General features: G+C 36.5%; 1 protein-coding gene across 1 annotated transcript in view; it reads left to right on the top strand.

The window, feature by feature from the left end:
- The window catches only part of CCNYL1 (cyclin Y like 1), a 34,010-nt gene that overhangs the window by 8,830 nt on the left and 6,012 nt on the right, over positions 1 to 19,168 (top strand). The window contains 7 exon segments of the mRNA XM_033111640.1: positions 2,420 to 2,494; positions 4,103 to 4,137; positions 9,423 to 9,523; positions 12,623 to 12,658; positions 14,544 to 14,595; positions 15,700 to 15,769; positions 15,772 to 15,818. Of these exon segments, the coding sequence (XP_032967531.1) occupies positions 2,420 to 2,494; positions 4,103 to 4,137; positions 9,423 to 9,523; positions 12,623 to 12,658; positions 14,544 to 14,595; positions 15,700 to 15,769; positions 15,772 to 15,818 (416 nt within the window).

Genomic DNA, 19,168 nt, shown 5'->3' with positions numbered 1-19,168 from the left:
CCAGCCCTGGGGCATGTGGCCACCCTAGAAGGTAGGGTAGTCGTGGCAGTGGGGCTAATTGTCATGGGATAATTTTGCTTTTTTATCCCCCCTTCATGTCGTCATTTTTTTTTTTCCCAATCTTCTTGATTTTTGTGTTTAGATCCACAGTAGCACATCTTGGTTTGGGGAAGTGTGTGTGTGTGTGTGTGTGTGTGTCCTTTGATTCTAGTACTTACTTTTCCTGGACTTCCCATTGAAAAATTTCGATTAAACTTTATCATGCCATAGGCAAGTAGCCACTGAGATGGCTACTTTTACAAACATTTCTGCTTATTGTTTAGATTCAAAGGCATTGTGTTTGCTTTCTTTTTGGTAGGAAGACGTTTTGAATCCTTTTAGAAGCCTGAGGTTCGAGGCAGTTAAAGTATGCCTGTGCACAAATGAATTAATTTCTTTTTCTAAATAGCTAACATTGTCTCATTTTTCAAATAAGTGGGAAAAACTCTTTAAAATAATTGTATGGGTCTTTTACATAAAAATGTTAAAAAGAATAATTTCTCCAAAAGCAGTTTAATAAACTTGAAATTAAGTGAAGGAATTTCCTTGAAGAACAAAGCAGTTGGTTTAGCTATATAAATTTCTAATGCTGGCAGTACCATTAAAATGGATGGTTCAGATTCCTGTTAAACCAAGAAGTCCCAAAGTCTGTTTGTACAAGATTCTAACTGTATTACTTGTAGGAAAAAAAGGATTCTAGGTAGATAAATTTGTGAAATGCTGAGTTAGACAGTATTCGTTAGTAAACTAATTAGTTTTTAACATGTCAATGTGCATGTTAAAGAACCAGAGATATAGTATATTTAGATTTGACCACCAAATGCCCTTTTAAAAAATAGAACCATTATTATGTGGTTTGGGAAATAGTGCCTTAACCATTACTCTATCAGGATCTTGGTCCACTTTCTTACAAGATTGGTTAAGTGGTTTGAGATGGACAAAGCTAAGGAATATCATAGGATTCTTTTTTAATGACTTAATTATTCCATATGGTGGCAACCTTTGTCTTATGAAAATTCGATGGGACAAAATATATGGTGAGGGAAGGAGAACTGACTCGGGGTGGTCAGCATATGGATGATATATTATAGAAATACATTTGAAACCTATGTAATTTTACTAACCATTGTCACCCTAGGTAAATTTAATAAAAGCAAAATGCTATTTAAAAAAAAGAAGATTCAAGTACATGTTTTGTATTCTTGCGTAAATAGAAGACTATCCCACGTTGGTGCAAGGTGGACTGCAGGCAGACCTATCTTTACATAGAAACAGCCATTTAAAAAAAAAATTTTTTTTTAGAAGCAGCCCTGTGGTCAGCTCTAGAAAGTATTCTTATTGAAGCCCCAAATTAATCATGTGGCATAGAAGGAAAAATGCGAGTTTAGCTGTGGAAATTGAAGGCAAAAGTTAAAAATCACTTTTACGAAAGTATTAAAAATCATTATAATGAAAGTGCTCTTATAGATTAGAACATAGAGCTTTTATGCTATCCTGTTAAATCTGCCATGATGAATAGCCCCGTAATAAAGCACAGCTAACTCAATAAGTTCATTTGTTGAATAGAATTAGATTTAACCTAAGTGTCTAAAGAACATTTGCCAAAAACAACTCACTTTGTTTTGACATATTTGATATACTGGGGGTGCCAAAAAAATGTATACACATGACTCGTATTCACATTTTGTTAGTATATATTGAGTATTACAATTTTAATACAGTTTTTTCCTGTTTTTAAATGTGTATACATTTTTCGCACTGTCTTTATTAGCTGGTATCTTGACAGTAATTCGCCACAGCATAACTTTCTACTTGAGACTGTTCCTGGGATGTGTTAGTAATATCAGCATAAAAGAGGGTGGTTGTATTTCTAATTGGTAAGTGGGAGGGAGAAGGCACATATATGATTCATCTAAAAATTTCATAGATTAAGGGTGGCTGGATGGCTTAGTTGGTTAGAGCGCGAGCTCTGAACAACGGGGTTGCTGGTTCGATTCCCACATGGGCCAGTGAGCTGCACCCTCCACAACTAGATTGAAGAACAACGACTTGGAGCTGATGGGCCCTGGAAAAACAAAATGTTCACCAATATTTTCCTCCCCACCCCCCGAAATTTTTTTCATAGATTATTTAGGTGCAAGTTAAAACAAAGTCTAAGACATAGCCTGGTTTTATTCCACATACGTGGAGAGATTCTACAATTTTGCATTTTTCCGGTAGAATTTTTATATTGTTGCCTTTACTGAAATTGGCTTGTTATCATTACTAAAAACTTCCCAAGACTGTTAAAAGTCCTTAAAATTAAAATTGATAATTTTAAAAATCATGTATTTTTCTACTCAGCTAAATCGTTGCACCTTTTTCTCTTCTTCCTATACAGATTTAGCTTTGGAATCAAACCCTTCTGACCATCCAAGGGCAAGCACAATTTTCCTGAGCAAATCTCAAACGGATGGTAAGAAAATTTTTTCCTCTGAGAAAAAAATTGAAAACTGTTTCTGTTTTGTGTATTATAGGAAGTATTTAGAAGACCTCGTACATCGGTTTACATGTTTCACTTCTTCGTGTATCCACTTGTCTTATTTTAATAGGCGATGATACACTTTTCTTTAGTTGTCACTGTTTTAGTGAGAACAGGTAGACTGTCTGTTGACACGTTTTGCCATCTCTTTATCAACTCAATTGGCCACATGATTTAGATGTGGCCTGTTTCTCCGTACTACTATGTCTTTTTCCCCTTGCTCCAAAGAGCACACATTTTAAAGATGAATGATAGGATTTAGTTTACAGTTAGGTTTTCGTTTGAACAACAACAACAACAAAAATCAATTGTTTATATATGAGGATTGAATTTGTGATTTTGGCCCCGTTTTACACAGTGCTCAACCAAATGATCCTCTGTCACACCCAGAGTTACGCTCCCTCCTAATGGAATGCTGTGCTAGGGGTTTCCCAGGTTAGCCTCAGCACCAGAGACTAGTGTCAGTTTCCTGTGTCCTGCTTGTTTTAGGGTAAGGATCAGAACCGTAGTATTTTAACACTCCTGCCTACTTGCTTATTTTCCTTAATGTTATGTTAAAGAGAGTTTACTTGCTTAAAAAGCCATACATGACCAAGTTTTTCAGTTGATTCTGATAGCAGGAATACAAAAAGTGAGGGTTCCATAATATCTGAAGTATTACAGCACAATAAAAACTTGGGTTTCTAACCTGCATTTTCGTAGTGTGTGTACTTTTCCTGTCGTGAGCCAATCATTTTTGGTTAGGAATGCTGTATTTCGGTTTCTCCCAGAGCCACGGGCTGCTCACATGTAGAGAGAGTAGAGACAGTAAAAGAAAGGCTAGCACGTGCCCCTCTGTCTTCAGTAGTAAGCAGTGTGTGCCTGCGATGCCTGTCCCGCATTAAATGAGGCCGTGTGGGAAACGAAGTGGAGCTGCTGCTGTTCTTCTGGCCTTTGTTAGAACAAAATGATGTCATGTGCTTGTAGGTATGTTCAGTTAGGTTAGCACACTTGTTTTAAAATTTAAATTTAAGACAGGTTACTTTCCAGTTGAGTAAAGACCCATTTTTTTAGTAAGGTTTTTTCATTTGATTCCCAATAAGTGGTTCAGGATGCTTGCAAGGATGCTGGTGCATCTTGAGAGTCTTAGAGCTGTCAACTACTAGGTGCTGGTAATCCAAGTAAGCCAGGTGTAAATGTAGAATTAGAAACTACTACTGGGTAGTGGTTTAGATGTGCAACAGGTAAACTTTTTTATTAGCTAATTTTCTCACCTGGCCTAATTTGCTTTGCCCTTTTCTTTTGTACATAGAAAGTCTTTCATTTGTACCTAATATAGAATATTCGTTAGGTCAAAAAGTAAAACTAAGTATTTACATTTTATTTTATGGGATTCATCTTGCCAGGTGATTTAAATGATAAATTTTGTTTGAAATTATAAAAAAATGAAATGGGTTTTTGTCTCATTTTGTATGTTGGTAATCCATCATATAATTAGCAACTACTTTTATTTTTCTATGGCATTTGTATCAGAATTGATCAGTTAATTTTTTTTATTCTTAGTGCGAGAAAAGAGGAAGAGCAACCATTTAAATCATGTAAGTAAACAGTTGAAAAGTTAAGTAAGAAATTAATAGTTTGAATTAAAAGTATGTCGGCCATGATTCCTAAAAAATACAATGGACTCAATACTGTTAGCGTGGACCTCTTTTTGTAGATTTTCTGAATCTCTTTTTGTTTTCCTAAGTACCAAAAACACATATTCAGGAAAGTCTTTGGCTTAGTAATGCCCATTTTTTAAGGGTTTTGACATTTAAATTAAATTTCAATAACGTGATTGTGGTATAAAGATCTGCCTTAACATTTTGATCTTATTTTTTAACAAAATATAATAGCTAAGTTAATTTTTAGCACTATTTATTGACTTCCTGGCATAGCAGGTGAAAGATTAGCTTCCTCACTCCACCATGGATTTATTTCCCTCCCTCCATTCCCTTAACATGTATCATGGTTTTTATTAAATCATAATCAATGTTTACATTATAAAGACTGTGCAAATAATGTTCACTGCTGAGCCATATAGTTATCTGGCTGAACCTCCTCCGTGTACACCCTTCATTTTTTTCCTTAATATTACTGAAATCTGAGCATTTCTGCACTTCTCCAGGATAATCCCATCCCTCTCTTTCGAGCCAACATGGTCTTACATAGCTTTATGCAGTAAGTAGGCTGGTCTCCCTGCTTTCAAAAAAAATGCTTTTTGTACCTAACAATCTAGTGATATGACAGAAAAAGATGAGTATCAGACAGTATATCAGACTAATACTACATTTATTGCTACATTAACCAAATACCCAGCAATTCTTCATTTTTGTGTGTGTGGAATTAATTTCCTGACTATTCACTGCCTGTTTTCTAACAGCTATTTTTCTCCCAAGTGTTGTAACATTTGTCACATGCCTATCAAAAATATTTTCCGTCTGCTTAAACACATCTGTTCCATTTTTTTTTTTTCCTTAGAAACTACATTCCCCAGCCTTTTGTTATCCTACTCCAGTAGAGACTGGTTTTCCCTAGGCCTACTCTATACCTATCTTCCTGGCATATCTCTTTGAAGTCATCTGGGATCTCACATAACCGCTCTCTTGTTGGATCCCCTTTGTCCTGGATTCCTGTGTTTCCCCCTGTCTTGTTATATTCCATTGTTTTACTGGAGCATATTTCCGGGTTCCATTGTTTTACTGGAGCATATTTCCCTGGGAAAGAGGAAATGGGCAAAAGTTTTTGAGATCTAGCCCTTCTGAAATGCCTATTTGATAAAGTATAGAATTCTAGGTTGAAACTAATTTTTGTAGTTCTAAAGACATTTCTACTGTTGTTTTCATTGGTAGTGTTGCTCTTAAATCTGTTGACATTGTATGATACATTGTACATTACCAATTTTAGTAATTCCCCCTGCCCCCCTTCCTTCCCTGGAAGCTTTTAGTACCTTCTCTATCTCTGGGATTCTAAAATTTCATAATGTGTTTTGGTATGGACTTTTTCATTTTACTGGGGCCATTAAGTCTGCAGATCTTTCGGTGCATTTTTTGTTTCTTTGATATGTCTCTGTTCCTTCTTTTTTCTAGTATTCCTGTTATTCAGATGTTGAAACTCTTAGACCAGTATTCCTGCACAGATCTCTAAAATTTCCCCCCCCCGCCTGTTTTTCATTTTGTCTTTTCTACTTCCTGGAGATTTTCTTGACTTTATACGCCAATGCTTCTATTGAATACTTTGTTTTGTCTATCTTATTTTTAATCTATAGAATTCTCTTATATTTTGTCATTCTTTTTCTACAGCATTTGGTTCTTTTCACCAATGCAATTTGTCATCTTGCCGACGTTGCTCAAGAATTATTTTTTTTAGGTTTTCTTTTGCTCCCGAATTTTATCACTCCCATTAATTTCCTTCTTCCTGTTTTAATCTGTCTCACTTGTTGGCTTCACGCAGATGTATGCTAGTCCCTGGGTATCTCTTAAGATCTAATTGGAAGCACCAGGAATAAGCAGAACTTTGTTATTTGACAGGCGTCACTGCACGGATTTGGGGGCCAAGCCTCTGAATTCTGAGCCTGCCTTAGGTTCTCTTGTTCCCGTCCCAGCCACTTTTTGTAGGTACCAAGGTTGTGATTCCTTTGTCCTGCCATGTCATTTACCACTCTTTTGTCTAATCTTCAGCTTTCAACCTTTAAAAATCCAATGCTGTTTATCCTATTGTGTAGAACCTTTCTTTTAATGCCTTTAATTCTAATAAGATATCTCTAAAAGGAAAGGGACAAGAAATAGATTTGTAGTCAGTCCACCATGTTTAACTCATACTTAAAACCTATAATAAAGTGTAAAAGTTTAAAGTTTTAATTCAATATAATTAATGATGTTAATTCAGATAATTTTTTTATTATACCTATGAATTAGCATACTACACTTTTCTACTAAGGCCTTGATTAAAAATTCCATTCAAACCACGTACCCTGCCACATTGCTCCATTAATGTGCAACATAGTTTTCATTAATTCATAAAGTGTCAGAAATATTTCAGTTAATTAGATGTCATTCTTAATATCTACAACTTGTGGGAAAGTAGAAAGAAAAACGTAATCTTCAGCTTTATTTTTTAATGGGTTAAAATGAGGCAATAGGCATAAAGCGTGGGGGCAGGATTTCAACAGGTACTTGACCTTTGGTGGTTAAGGTTTGGGTTGTGACTTATTAGACTTCTTGGTATGATTATTTTTCAGTCTCTGCCGTTGATCCTTAAGTCTACTAAATAACCTTTTCCCTTGTAAAGATTGTAAAAGTCCATCTATTCTGTCATTAGTGCTGAATGAATGAAGACAAAATACTGTTCTTTGTCCCTGTCTATCCTAGTAACCAACTGAAATAATGCCTGTGAACACTAAAACTATCAATAGTATTTTTGGCTGATTGATTTTTTTGTTTGCTTGTTTTATTTTTTAATTTTGTTTGGTACATGTTTGCATTTTGTATCCTTATGTTTGTCAGTGTAGTTTACTGAGGTTGTGAGCCAGCAGTGGTTAAGGCTTTAACCAAAGGACAATTGTCTTAAATTTTCAAGCAAGATGAGGGAAAGTAACCTGATGGCAGCTAGTATATCCAGACTTTGGTCAGAGACTTATTCTGCCACCCTCTAGTGACTATTAGATACTTGATACTGAAAGTTTGGGTAGTTGGGAGCAAGCCTGGGCTGATGGGGAAGTGTTCAGTGTTTCTTTGGTTGGATCCAGCTAGTAGACTGTAAGTTGCTGATTTACTAACAAACTAATATTCATTTGTAATAGAAAAAATTTTTTAAACAGAGGAAAATGAGAGCAAATGCCACTCAAAGCTTTACCAGCTAGTCTATATTTTGATGCATTTCCTTCCTATTTACTCCCCCAACATACAGGTTTTTGGTCACAATTGACTTTATTATGGTGTATTATATGCCATATTACACCTTAATAGTAGTGATCAAAAGATAACCTTGCATTTAGAATAAAAATATTTGTATGTATTTTCATTTTTCATGCTGTATTTGTTTTTTGAGATTCCAAAAGTAAATTACGTGTTAACTGAATAACTTAAGGAACATATCAGAGTTTTAGATATAATTAAAACATTTCTAGCATGCAGGAGAATTTATTTCTTCAAATAGTGATATTTTTCAAAAATAGAATGTCTGGAACTTTTCATTAATAAGGAATAGGCTTTTGCAGTAAAACATCTGAAACAAGGAAAATGGTATTTTATATAACATGAATATTTCTGATTATTGGCTACTGGCAATTTTCAAATGCTTTGTTTTTTAAAAGGCATCAACTAGATTTTCTCTCTGCCCCATCTTTTGTGTATTCGTGGGGGATACTGATGGGAGAGTATGACAGCATGGTGAAAACTATTTTATATTAATATGAGGGAGGAAGGCTCATCTGAATTAGTTTTAAAAAACAACAAAACCAAGCATATTAAAATCGTCAGTACTCTGGGATATTAAAGAATGCTACTTACAGTGACTGGGATTTGGTGATTGGCCTTTCTTTAAGGAAGAGAATTGTCTTAATTTAGGCTATTTCACTATTTGATTATTGCTGTATTGTTGGGCTCTTCACAAATAAATGGATACTTCTAAAGTGTTTTAAAAATAGTTTATTCTCTAGAGGGTCTCAAAGCATTCATTGTTACCTCTCCAGTACCACCACTGCAGATAAATTCTAATTTGTATCTGTAGTAAGATTTACCTTCCAGTGGTAATTGACTTTAAATAATTTGTTCAAACACTTTTTAAACTCCTAATTTGTCCTAGATTCTGTGCTCAGCAGCTGAAGGTAGGAGAGGAATCAAGTCCTCCTTCTCTGGAGAAGCTTTCTTTCTTATGAGGGGGATAGCCTGTAAGCAGTTGATACCATGTAACAAGTGGTGACAGCGTGTGTGAGTGAGTGTACTGAAAGGAAGACGTAGTGTGGCTGCCGCTAAAGGTGTCATGGAGCTAGATGGGAGTTCAGCTTGTCGGGACAAGGAGGACGAAAAAGGCATTGTGGGCACCAAGAGCACCATGAGCGAGGCAGGAAAGCATCGTGATGAGTGTCAGTAACTTAGAGAATAAAATTAATAAAATTTAGAAATTAATGGAAAGTATTATCTGAGGTTCTCACTTGAGTAATGTTAATGACAGTCTTATTTAAACATGAATTGAGAGTTAAATTCTCAAAGTTGTTTTATCTGTTTTTTGGATGTGAGAGAATCTTAAAGCAATATTCTTTCATCCTCCAGGTAAGGAAACTGAGAAACCTTTGGCCCTCTAGCTTGTTAGTGATAGAGCAGCCCCAGCACACACACCTCTGACTCGAAAATATTTGTTTTGCCACACTGTCTCCTGAACTAATATTTATTATTGGCTTTCAGTAAATAAATTGGCTTTCATTTACTGCAATAAAATGCTCTTGCTTCAATATTATATAAGGCATTACATGTTATTGTACTAAATTAATCGTCGAAATAGAAAATCTCAGCTGCTATTAATTGCTTAAGAAACAAACACTGAAATCTTATTCTAAACTTTTTACATTATTATAAAGGGAATTTATAAGAGGTATTTCCAGATTTGATTATAGTTACTATATCAAGGGCAGCATGTTATAACCCATTCCTCAAAACTTGTCTGTGGAAGTTACAGTATCTAATCGGTAGCCCATAGAGCTGCACATGATATCACACTCAAGTAGTTTATGGAGTATGAGAAAAAATCTTAATGCTTAATCGTTTGACATTTTAACCACGGAAAAAATACACTTTTATAGGTTTAACTTACTGTGACATTTTCTTCTATTTCCCTTCCCCTTCAGGTATCTCCAGGGCAGCTCACTAAAAAATATAGCTCATGCTCAACAATATTTCTAGATGACAGCACAGTCAGCCAGCCTAATCTTAGAACCACAATAAAATGGTGAGTACAACTAGGTTGCCAAGGGCTGAGTGACAGACCCCCTTATGCTAAAACCATCCTAGCCATACGTAATTTCACTCATTTCATTGTCCTTTTCAGTGATCAGGTTAAGAAACTGGTGTCAATTATATATTGATTTCAGGGACCTAAATATAAATTTTCAGTTTCCATTTTAGTCTTTGAAATGATGGAAGAAGGGAAAGCCAGTTAGCAAATAAGAAATCCCAGAAAGAGTATATATATCTTTATTTGATGCATTTCTCTTGTTAAGACATTGTTGAACATAATGAAAAGGAGAAGTGCTTTTTTTGGATGTTTCTAGAAAAAAGTATTAGGCCTAAAACAATGCATACTACTTTGGGAGCTACTCTGCAAAGGAGGAACAGCTTGTCCCTGCTGGCACAGTGTATCTGTACTTAACTTGAATTGGATTGTGCCAGATTTTACCCATCGTGCATTTTTCTCCTGCAACTACTTCTGTGCGAAAATTCACTTCTCCTTCCTGTCCCCCAAAGAGGGGGAAAATGCATCAATCTAGTCTTAGGGAACAACTTTTCAAGCTAATTTCTTTGTAGCTAAAATTTTCTCAACTGAGGTTTTTAATTTATTAGATATATTAAATTTAATTTTATATATATATTTATAACTATATATATATATACACTATATATATATATATATATACTATATATATTTATCTCCAAGACACTGTATCAATCCATATATAAGAAAATCACAGCAGAAAAAAATGAGAGAGATGAAGTTCAGGAAACAGCCATAGGTTCATGCTTAAGCGAACATGAACAGTGTCATGATGATGAAAACTCTTCCTTAATTTCTGGGAGCACTCAGAGTCCACAATTGTGGATACACTTTAAAAACACTGTCAGATGAACCTTTCAAGCTTAGTTAAGAGAGGGAAAAAAACCAAAACGGTGTAGAGCTTCCTGATTCCCTTGGGGTTGTCCAAGAAACATTAGTGTCTCCTTGGGATATGAGTATTGACTTTTCAGAACAGTTTGGGAAATGCTACTTGAAATATTAATATCCTCATCCTTAATTGTATTTTTCAGTCTTAAAAAAATAATTAGCTTATACACTTAATTTTGTTTCTAACATACCAGCTTTTTTGCTAATTAAATTATCAGTGTCTTCTAGTTTAATTAGAAACAGCAAATTCACAATCATAATAATGTAACTTTCTTCTCTCACTTATAACAATAGTTGAGGTCAAATTGTATTTCAGCACAACCTAAGCCCAGTCTCTCTCTGAAGTCCTGAGCTGTGGCACCTGTCGAGTCATCATTGAATGTTTTCATTCAGCCAAGACTCGAAATCCATGGGTAAAAAACACCACTCTACTTTGGTTGCTTCAGTCCACAGCTTTTTATGAATTCGAAAGATTCTGATATTTCAGTATATATTCAAAAGTAGTTTTAAAGATTAACTTTGCTCAGACAAGTAGGTTTCATGCTTTTTCCCCCAAAATTAGTCTCATTTTTGGAAGTACAGAATGTTTTAATTTGCTTTAAGTTTAAAAATAATTATTCAATACATTCACTATTGGTGAAATATTTACTGACAAAATTAATAGAGCAAATTTGTTTTTAGAAATGAATTTGAAAACTGTTTCTCATGGAATAGTAAGTAGTACATTGTTTTCAGTGGGATGGGTGAACCTTATTAGAATCACTTAAACGTAACTCTTTTAAAAGTATGTCTCTAAACACATGCATCCACCTCCCTCCCCCAATACACTCTCTTACTCTCACGGGACTTTTGATAAGCTGAGGAAAGATGTGAGGCATGATGATATGGACAAAAGCATCCAGGGTAATTCTGATCTTCACCCTAACTCGTTTGTTCCCAAACTTTGTTGCACATTGCAATCACCTGGGGAGCTTTAAAAACAAGTCATACCCAGTGCCAGTTAAATCAGAAGGTCTAGAGGTGGAAGCCAGGCAGTTTGTAAAGCTCCCCACGTGATCCCAGTGTACAGCCAAGCTTGGAACCACTGCCTGTTAGAGTCTAGGAGGAAAGAGAACTGCTTCTCACCATTGGTAGGACCTTGGACAAGTCAATTTTAACCCTTGTTCCCTTATCTGTAAAAATGGGTTGTTGAATTAAATGTCATCTTGGGTTCAGTGGTCCCTTTCAGCTTATATGCTTCAAATTCTGTGATTTTTAAAATCAATTTGAAGATGAAACTGTTTGAAGCACTATAGAAGTATCCATCTTTGATGCTAACAATGTTATCAGCCTTTTTACAAGTGCTAGTATAATACAGACCTAGTTGTAAAATTCAGATTTGCCTTCCCTCAGTTATTTTGAGCTTCATTTTAGACACTTGAGGGCAAAGAGGAGCATCTAACTTCACCAAGAGAACCCCTCTGTTGCCTAGTACACGTCATCTGTGAATACCTTAGGAACCCAGTAACTTGCACAGTGTCTGAGGACTTAACACCTGCTCATTAATATTTCATTTAAGCTAATTTGGAAATAACTGTTATTAATATTACAGTGTAGTATTATGCTGCATTGTTAGCCCTGCCTTTTTCAGGATAGCTAGACCTATCGATTTTGTGGGTAATTATATTTGCTATTAAATTTTCTAATAATTAGGTGAAAATTATTTTAAATGATTATTTGTTATAGAGCTCTTTATTTACCTTTAGGGAAATCATGGAAAATGAATGGGTATGTGGATAGTGAACTTAAATGCAAGTCCTAACAACTTTTTTTTAAGCACGAAAACTACTGTCTGGCTTAAATTTAAGCTTGTGTACAAATAGATATAACTTGTACAGGACGAAAGGTTCTGTGGGTAAAAGGGCAAATGACAGGGGACATATATAATAACTTTTATAATAATCAACCGAACATGTCTTCTAATCTAGCATTTTGGTTCTCCCACTTTTGCTAAAAGCCAAAGAACTAAAATAAGGGGGAAAGTGCCCATAGGATACTGTTGTAAACAAGGATTTCAAGGCCCTTGGGCAGCTGGGAAGGTCTTCCCTCTCCCCCAGCCCAGCCCATTTTAAAAAATGTCTTCAGACTTAACTGTTAAAATCAATTGTTACGTTTTTTTTTCCTCCACAGTGTGACCTTAGCAATATATTACCACATAAAGAACAGGTGAGTTTTGAAACCTGTCTTGTTATTCTAGCTAATAAATTTACAAGGTATCAAGTTTAGTGTTAGGTAATAACTATAGACATTATTTGAATAAGCCGTACAGTACTTTTATTGAAGTGAATCATTTGTTTTGTCTTAGGACTCTTAGCCCTTAAGTCATTGAGAATCCAAAAGAGTATTTGTTTATGTGGGTCATATTAATACTTACTGTATTAGAAATTAAAATTGAGAATTGAAAAATAAGTCCATTACATGTTAAAACAGGGTTTTTACAGCACTATCGAAATTTTGAATAGATAATTCTTTGTTGTGGGGGATTGTCCTGTGTGTTATACTTTAGCAGTATTCCTGACCTCTACTCACTATGTCTTATTATATGACCAGGTCTTATATTAATTTTTGCTCCAAAAGAGGCATTAGAGCTGATTGTCCGGCTAGGTCTTAGTTTTGGGGAAACAGGAGTGTATCACTATCAATCTTATCAGAAAAGTTTTTAAGTATTGAGAAGTTGTCAAGTTCACAAAAGAAGGTTACAAGTTTTTCCAAATCCTGATTTTTTTTAGCTTGATAGCTTTTAATTTTATCATTGCCAACAAATCTATTTACGTTATTTTCCTTGAAATGACAGGCTCACTTTGTTCATTTTTGAAAGAATGACAGTTGGACTATCAAATAAAGATGGTATTCTATGAGGAAAGTGTCTGTTCAGCTCACAACTAAGTCACAAGTGCTTTTCCTTAACACAACCATATTAAGTATACAGAGAACTTAATGCGTACTTTCCACTTATTCAGAATATAAAAAGAATTAAGGTTTAATAACAGTATTAATTTTTACTACTTTATCATCAATGTTCTTAAGTAAAGCAGAATTTTTTTTTTCAATTGCAAGTGGCAGTGAAGAATAATAGAATGACCTCTAGTACAGTGCGGTCCCACTGCCTTGATCCGTGCTCAGAACCCCACTGTACCCACTTCTGCTTTTATACAGGTCACTGCAAATGTCAGTGTAAAAGGCAAGGCCTTAATAATCCTATAAAAACAGTTTTGACCTCATGGGCCTCCTGAGAAGGATCTAGGGCAGGGGTGTCCAAACTGTGGCTCGCGGGCCAACTGCGGCCCACAATCCATTTTTAATTGGCCCGCAGCAAATTCAAAAATATATTTAGTTTTACTTAAACCAGGTGAGGCAATACGTACTTCACCTTGAGTGAGTGGCTCGGCTGTTTGTGTATTTTACCGCATATGGCTGGCCCTTGGTGAAAAATGTTGAAAAAGTTTGGACACTCCTGATCTAGGGGAACCCAAGAGGTCTCAGAACACATTTGGAAAACCACTGTTTAAATGAGCACAGTGTATTAGTGTGTGAACTTTTAAGTCAAAAGACCAGTTACTTTTAAAATAAAAAGACAAGTTTTTAACTCAAACTAATTAAAACAGACAAGAAGAAATGCACAATAAGAATATAATAATAGAAAACTAATATGAGAAAAAAGTAGGGAAGAAATGTGAATCTCATATTCACATGCATTAAAATTCTAAAGACATTATTGCCCATCACTATGTTTTATAAAATGTTCTTGTGTATTCACATGTGAGGTTAGAGGAGTGGAGTTATATTTAGTTTACTAGCATGCCTGTTAAGAAGAGTCAGTGCTTATAAAGGCACCTTGGCTGGTTACTTGTAGAAAAGATTTCACAGAAATTTGATATGTTAAATTAGAATGGGTCAGGAAACCCTTAAGAATCCAAGAGAAGAACTTGTAAAACTGCTTTGTTGAAGGCTAAGCTTCTCCCTCCACCCCCTCTTTACTCCCAGCAGATGTGTTACTAAGATATTAACAATTACTGAGTTAGTGTTTTAAATGAACATTCTTATTTTATAGAGATGCAAATAGATCCTTGGATATTTTTGATGAGAGATCACATCCACTCACAGTAAGTGTCAGTTTTATTTAGGTTGTACTTTTTCTCCCATACAGTTGTGTTTATTTTATGTTGATTTGCTTTAAAATTAATTACTAGAAGAAAATTACTCCCTCCAGCGTGAAGTAAAAATCATTTTCCTTTAACTCTTCTTTCCTACCTCATGTTGTATCTAATTACTTTACAAAAGGGGTGTTGTATAAGGGACATGACAGTTGCATTTCAGCTTTATATAATTAGTGAGCTAAAGAGAGTAAACATACCCAAATAACAGAAAATATGTCTTTTTAAAAGATAATTTTCAACAACATCAAACAATATCAATACCAGGGGTGCCAAAAACATACACAAGTGGACACTTTGGTCAATGTTGCTCAAGCAGTAGTTCGCCGTAACTAGAAGTGTCTGGATGCTGATGGTAACCACTTTGAGCACCTCTTGAAATTGCAGAAGTCAAACGTGACTTGTATTCATCTTTTGTTACGGTATATATTGAGTATTACAATTTTAATAACATTTTTCCTTTGTGTATATATATATATATAACTTTGGTAAATGAGTATACGTATTTTTGGCACCCTCTGTATTTCTAAATAAACCTCACAAATATTTTAAGATTTCAAGAAAATTAGGAAACTATTTAAATTTTAAATCAATTAAAGTGGCAAACATTTTTTAATTGACTTTCTCAGATGCTCTGTAGTGACATGTGGCTGGTGACTACTATATAGGACAGCCCAGCCTTAGCGCCTTATAGTTCCAGGAAACTGAAAATGTTTTTTCAAAGTTAATTGCAGAGAAGTACATGATGATCAACAAGACTTTTGAGTGTAAAAATAATTTACATTTAGATAGAATTCTGTGGGGATAAAATAGAAAGGAACAAATATAAATTTTCTGAGGTTGTACCTGTATTTTTCTTTAATGAATGGTGGTGAGTATTGTGTGTTATTTTAAAATCCCACTATTTATATTTAAAAGACTAATTAAAAGACATGTTGCCCAATCAAAATTACTTTAAGGAGCATGTGGGTACAAGTAAAGACTGCTGTTGTAAGAGTACTGAAGTATTTTTTCTTCAGTGGATACTTATATTGCATTTTTTTCTTCTTTCAGCGAGAAAAGGTTCCAGAGGAATATTTTAAGCATGATCCTGAACACAAATTGATTTACAGATTTGTTCGAACTCTTTTAGTGCTGCACAGCTAACAGCTGAATGTGCAATAGTAACTTTGGTAAGCTATTTCCTCTTTCATAAAGCATCTTTTCTGTCTTCTGACAGGGTATGGTCCTGTTTTTCACAAAAAAGTAGGTTCCTGAAATGATCACCAGAACTTTTAAGAGAAACCTATCAAAGGAAGTAAAATACACACATTCGAGCTTAATCATTATGATTTAACATACTGTCATTGCTTTTCTTACTAGAAAACAATTGCTACTAAAGGCAGAAGGAGAGATGCCTGGTGTCTCCCTCCACAGCTCAGGACACACACACACATGCAGTACACGCGTGTAACACACAGGGTTTGCTGGTGGGGTAGGATGGGGCAAGGACAGGCAGAGAGAGTCGGTGCAGGTCTGAGCTGAGTCCCACGCTGTATCCCCAGGCGGTTCTGATGTGTGTCCTAATTGAGAATCACGGCCCGAAATTCTCTGTCTTTTGAGGATGCGTATTATTCCATCCCTGCTGTCCTCTTGTGCCCGCCTGTGACATTGCCTAGGATTATGGTGCCAGTGGTCCTTGAAAAAGATTTGCTGGTTGCCTGCTAAGCTACTGCCGTGTAAGGACCTTTGTGTCATCCATACAGAATTCCTATGGTAAGAGTCTATCATTTCACATAAGTCTCATTCTAGTTGGAAGTGGTTGGTGTTGTATTACTCTTCTATACAGCAAACCCATGTCAACTGCCTGGTGTGGAGGAAAAGAATACTTAGGTCAGTGTCTCCTCCATTACTATTCAGTTAACATTTTGGAGAGATGGCTTGTGCTTTTGAATAGAGACCCCCTCAGTGGGCACTGGATCAGACACCGGCCTTTCCATAGAGCTGCCAGCCCTTCGGAGTGCTTAGTACATGCTGGAGAAAGGCAGGCATGTACTTCCACATGGACAACTTTACGTAATGCAGGAAGGAAAGCATCTGGGTTTGAAGAGGGGGAGTTCTTTGTAGATAAGGTAAGCTTAATGTACCTGTGAGACAGCAGAGTGGCCGTGTATAGTAATCCTTTAAATACATGGAATTGGAGCATGAATCTGAGCTAGAGGTAGGGAATTAAGAGTAGCTGTGCAAACGTAGAGACAATGTTTAGAATAAAAAGTGGATAGAGGTGCTGCTGAATGGTTCAGTTGGTTAGAGTGCGAGCTCTGAACAACAGGGTTGCCGGTTCAATTCCCACATGGGCCAGTGAGCTGCGCCCTCCACAACTAGACTGAAGATAACGAGCTTCCACTGAGCTTCCAGAGGGGCAGCGGGATGGCTCAGTTGGTTAGAGCGTGAGCTCTCAACAGCAAGGTTGTCGGTTCAATTCCGGCATGGATGGTGGGCTGCGCCCCCTGCAACTAAAGACTGAAAATGGCGTCTGGACTTGGAGCTGAGCTGCGCCCTCCACAACTAGATTGGACAATGACTTGGAGCTGATGGTCCCTGGAGAAACACACTGTTCCCCAATAAAATTTATTTTTAAAAAAAAGTGGATAGACAATATTAGAAGAGTGACCAAAAGTCGGTATACAATGAGCAACTTCTTGGCAGCATTTAGTAGTTGACCACACTCTCCTTGAACCTCTCTTATTGTAGCATCTCTTTGATTATTCTCTCCTGGTTTTCCTACTACTATAGCCACTCCTCTGGGGGTCTTGTCCCTTAATTGGTGATCATCCTTACAGATGTAAGTGCTGAGGATAGAGGAGAGAAAAGGTTGAATCAAGTTCTTGCCTTTGTGGAGCTTCTAGTGAAGAAGACAAGTATTTTTTTTTAAATGAATGTTTTTAAAAAGAGGAATATTTCAGGTAGTAGTAAATACCAAGAAGGTAAAGCAGGGTAAAACAAAGTGATTATAGGGGCTTACTGTTTTAGATAGAATAATCAGGAAGAGCCTTGACCTGATTGAGGAAGACACAAGGAGCTGTGGCATTACAGCCGGAGAGGACAAGTGCAAGATTCTGGCCAGTGTGGTCAGAGAGAGGAATGAGGGAAAGAGCATAGGAGATGAGGTCACAGAAGGGCAGTGCCCTACATTATAGGGCCTTGTTGCTTGCAGGCCATGGGAAGAAGTTAAATTTTTATTCGTTTGATGGGAAAACTTTGGCAGGTCTTGAGCAGGGGAATGAAGTGCTCTTAATTAAAGAGGCTGCTTTGGGGAGAATAGGCTGTTGTTGGAAGTCAGAGTGGAGGCAGAGAAATTAGGAGGCAATAACAGTGATACAAGTGAGAAGTGACAAATAGAATACAAAGTGGTCGGATTACCAATGATAGGTAGAGATAACAAGAATCACTAACAGATTGGAGCAGGATAACTCAAATGGAAGATTTTGTCCCCAGCAGCTAGGCAAATGGCAGTGCCCTTTATGTTATTAGGGAATCTTAGTGAGTGGGGAGTCGGGATGAAGAGCTCTGGTTTGAATGTGCACAGGCATCCATGACCCGGGCAAGATTGTTTCCCGTGGAATGATAGTGGCAGGGGGCAGACTAAAGTGGGTTAAGGAGAGGATGGGAGATGACAAGCCAGCATCAGGGCATTTACTGTGAGCAAAAGGAGAGGAGGCATTCTAGGAGTTGTGAGGGGTTACGATGGGAACAACATACACACATTCATATTGGGGAAAATCTCTGGCAGAGAGGGAGAAATTCTTCAAGAAGAGAATGTAATTCTGGGAACAGTTATGCACAAGTGGATGGGATCGACTTCACTAATGGAAGAGTGAGCTGCAGCAAGCAGAAGGGACTCTCGATCCCACGACTCAGGAGGACAAATAGTATACATGCATGGGTAATGGCACATGCCACGTTTGTCAGTAAAGATGACAGGAATTTGAGAGATTGTCAGTGCTATCTAAATGCCTCTAATTATTCCCATGAAGTAGAGTTGAACCTTGTAAGGAGGTTTATTCTTAGGATACCTGAGAGAGCTGAGTTTTGGAGAATGGAGGCAAAATTACTAAGAACATACAATGTTCAATAACCATTTGTTTTTGAAAACACAGTTGATTTTGGAGAACACTGGTAAATCTAAGCTGTCAGTCTAATAACTTTCAGACAGTAAACACACTCTAAATTGGACTTACTGTCAAACGGCATACTCTTCTGCAAAACACCCTTTGAGGTAACAGTAAATCACAGCTTACCTCTATAATCTTGACTCAGCTGTGAACTTCACCCAGTTCTTTATAGAATAGACATTTAATATGTGTAAAAGAAATCATGAAATCTCACTACCTGGCAAGTTTAGAGGAGTCCCAGGAGTAGAGACTGGCAGCTCTGTTACCGCCTTGAAATCAACAGAAGTGACTGGGCTTCAGACTATGTAAGACACAGATAAAGTTCATGAAATGATAATGGAGATGTGAGAATTCAGGGACATGAGAAG

This window comes from Rhinolophus ferrumequinum, chromosome 8 (genome assembly GCF_004115265.2).
Source record: "Rhinolophus ferrumequinum isolate MPI-CBG mRhiFer1 chromosome 8, mRhiFer1_v1.p, whole genome shotgun sequence".
Taxonomy (NCBI): Eukaryota; Metazoa; Chordata; class Mammalia; order Chiroptera; family Rhinolophidae; genus Rhinolophus; species Rhinolophus ferrumequinum.
The sequence above is the reverse complement of the archived record's forward strand: the minus strand, read 5'-3'. Positions and strand labels throughout refer to the sequence as shown.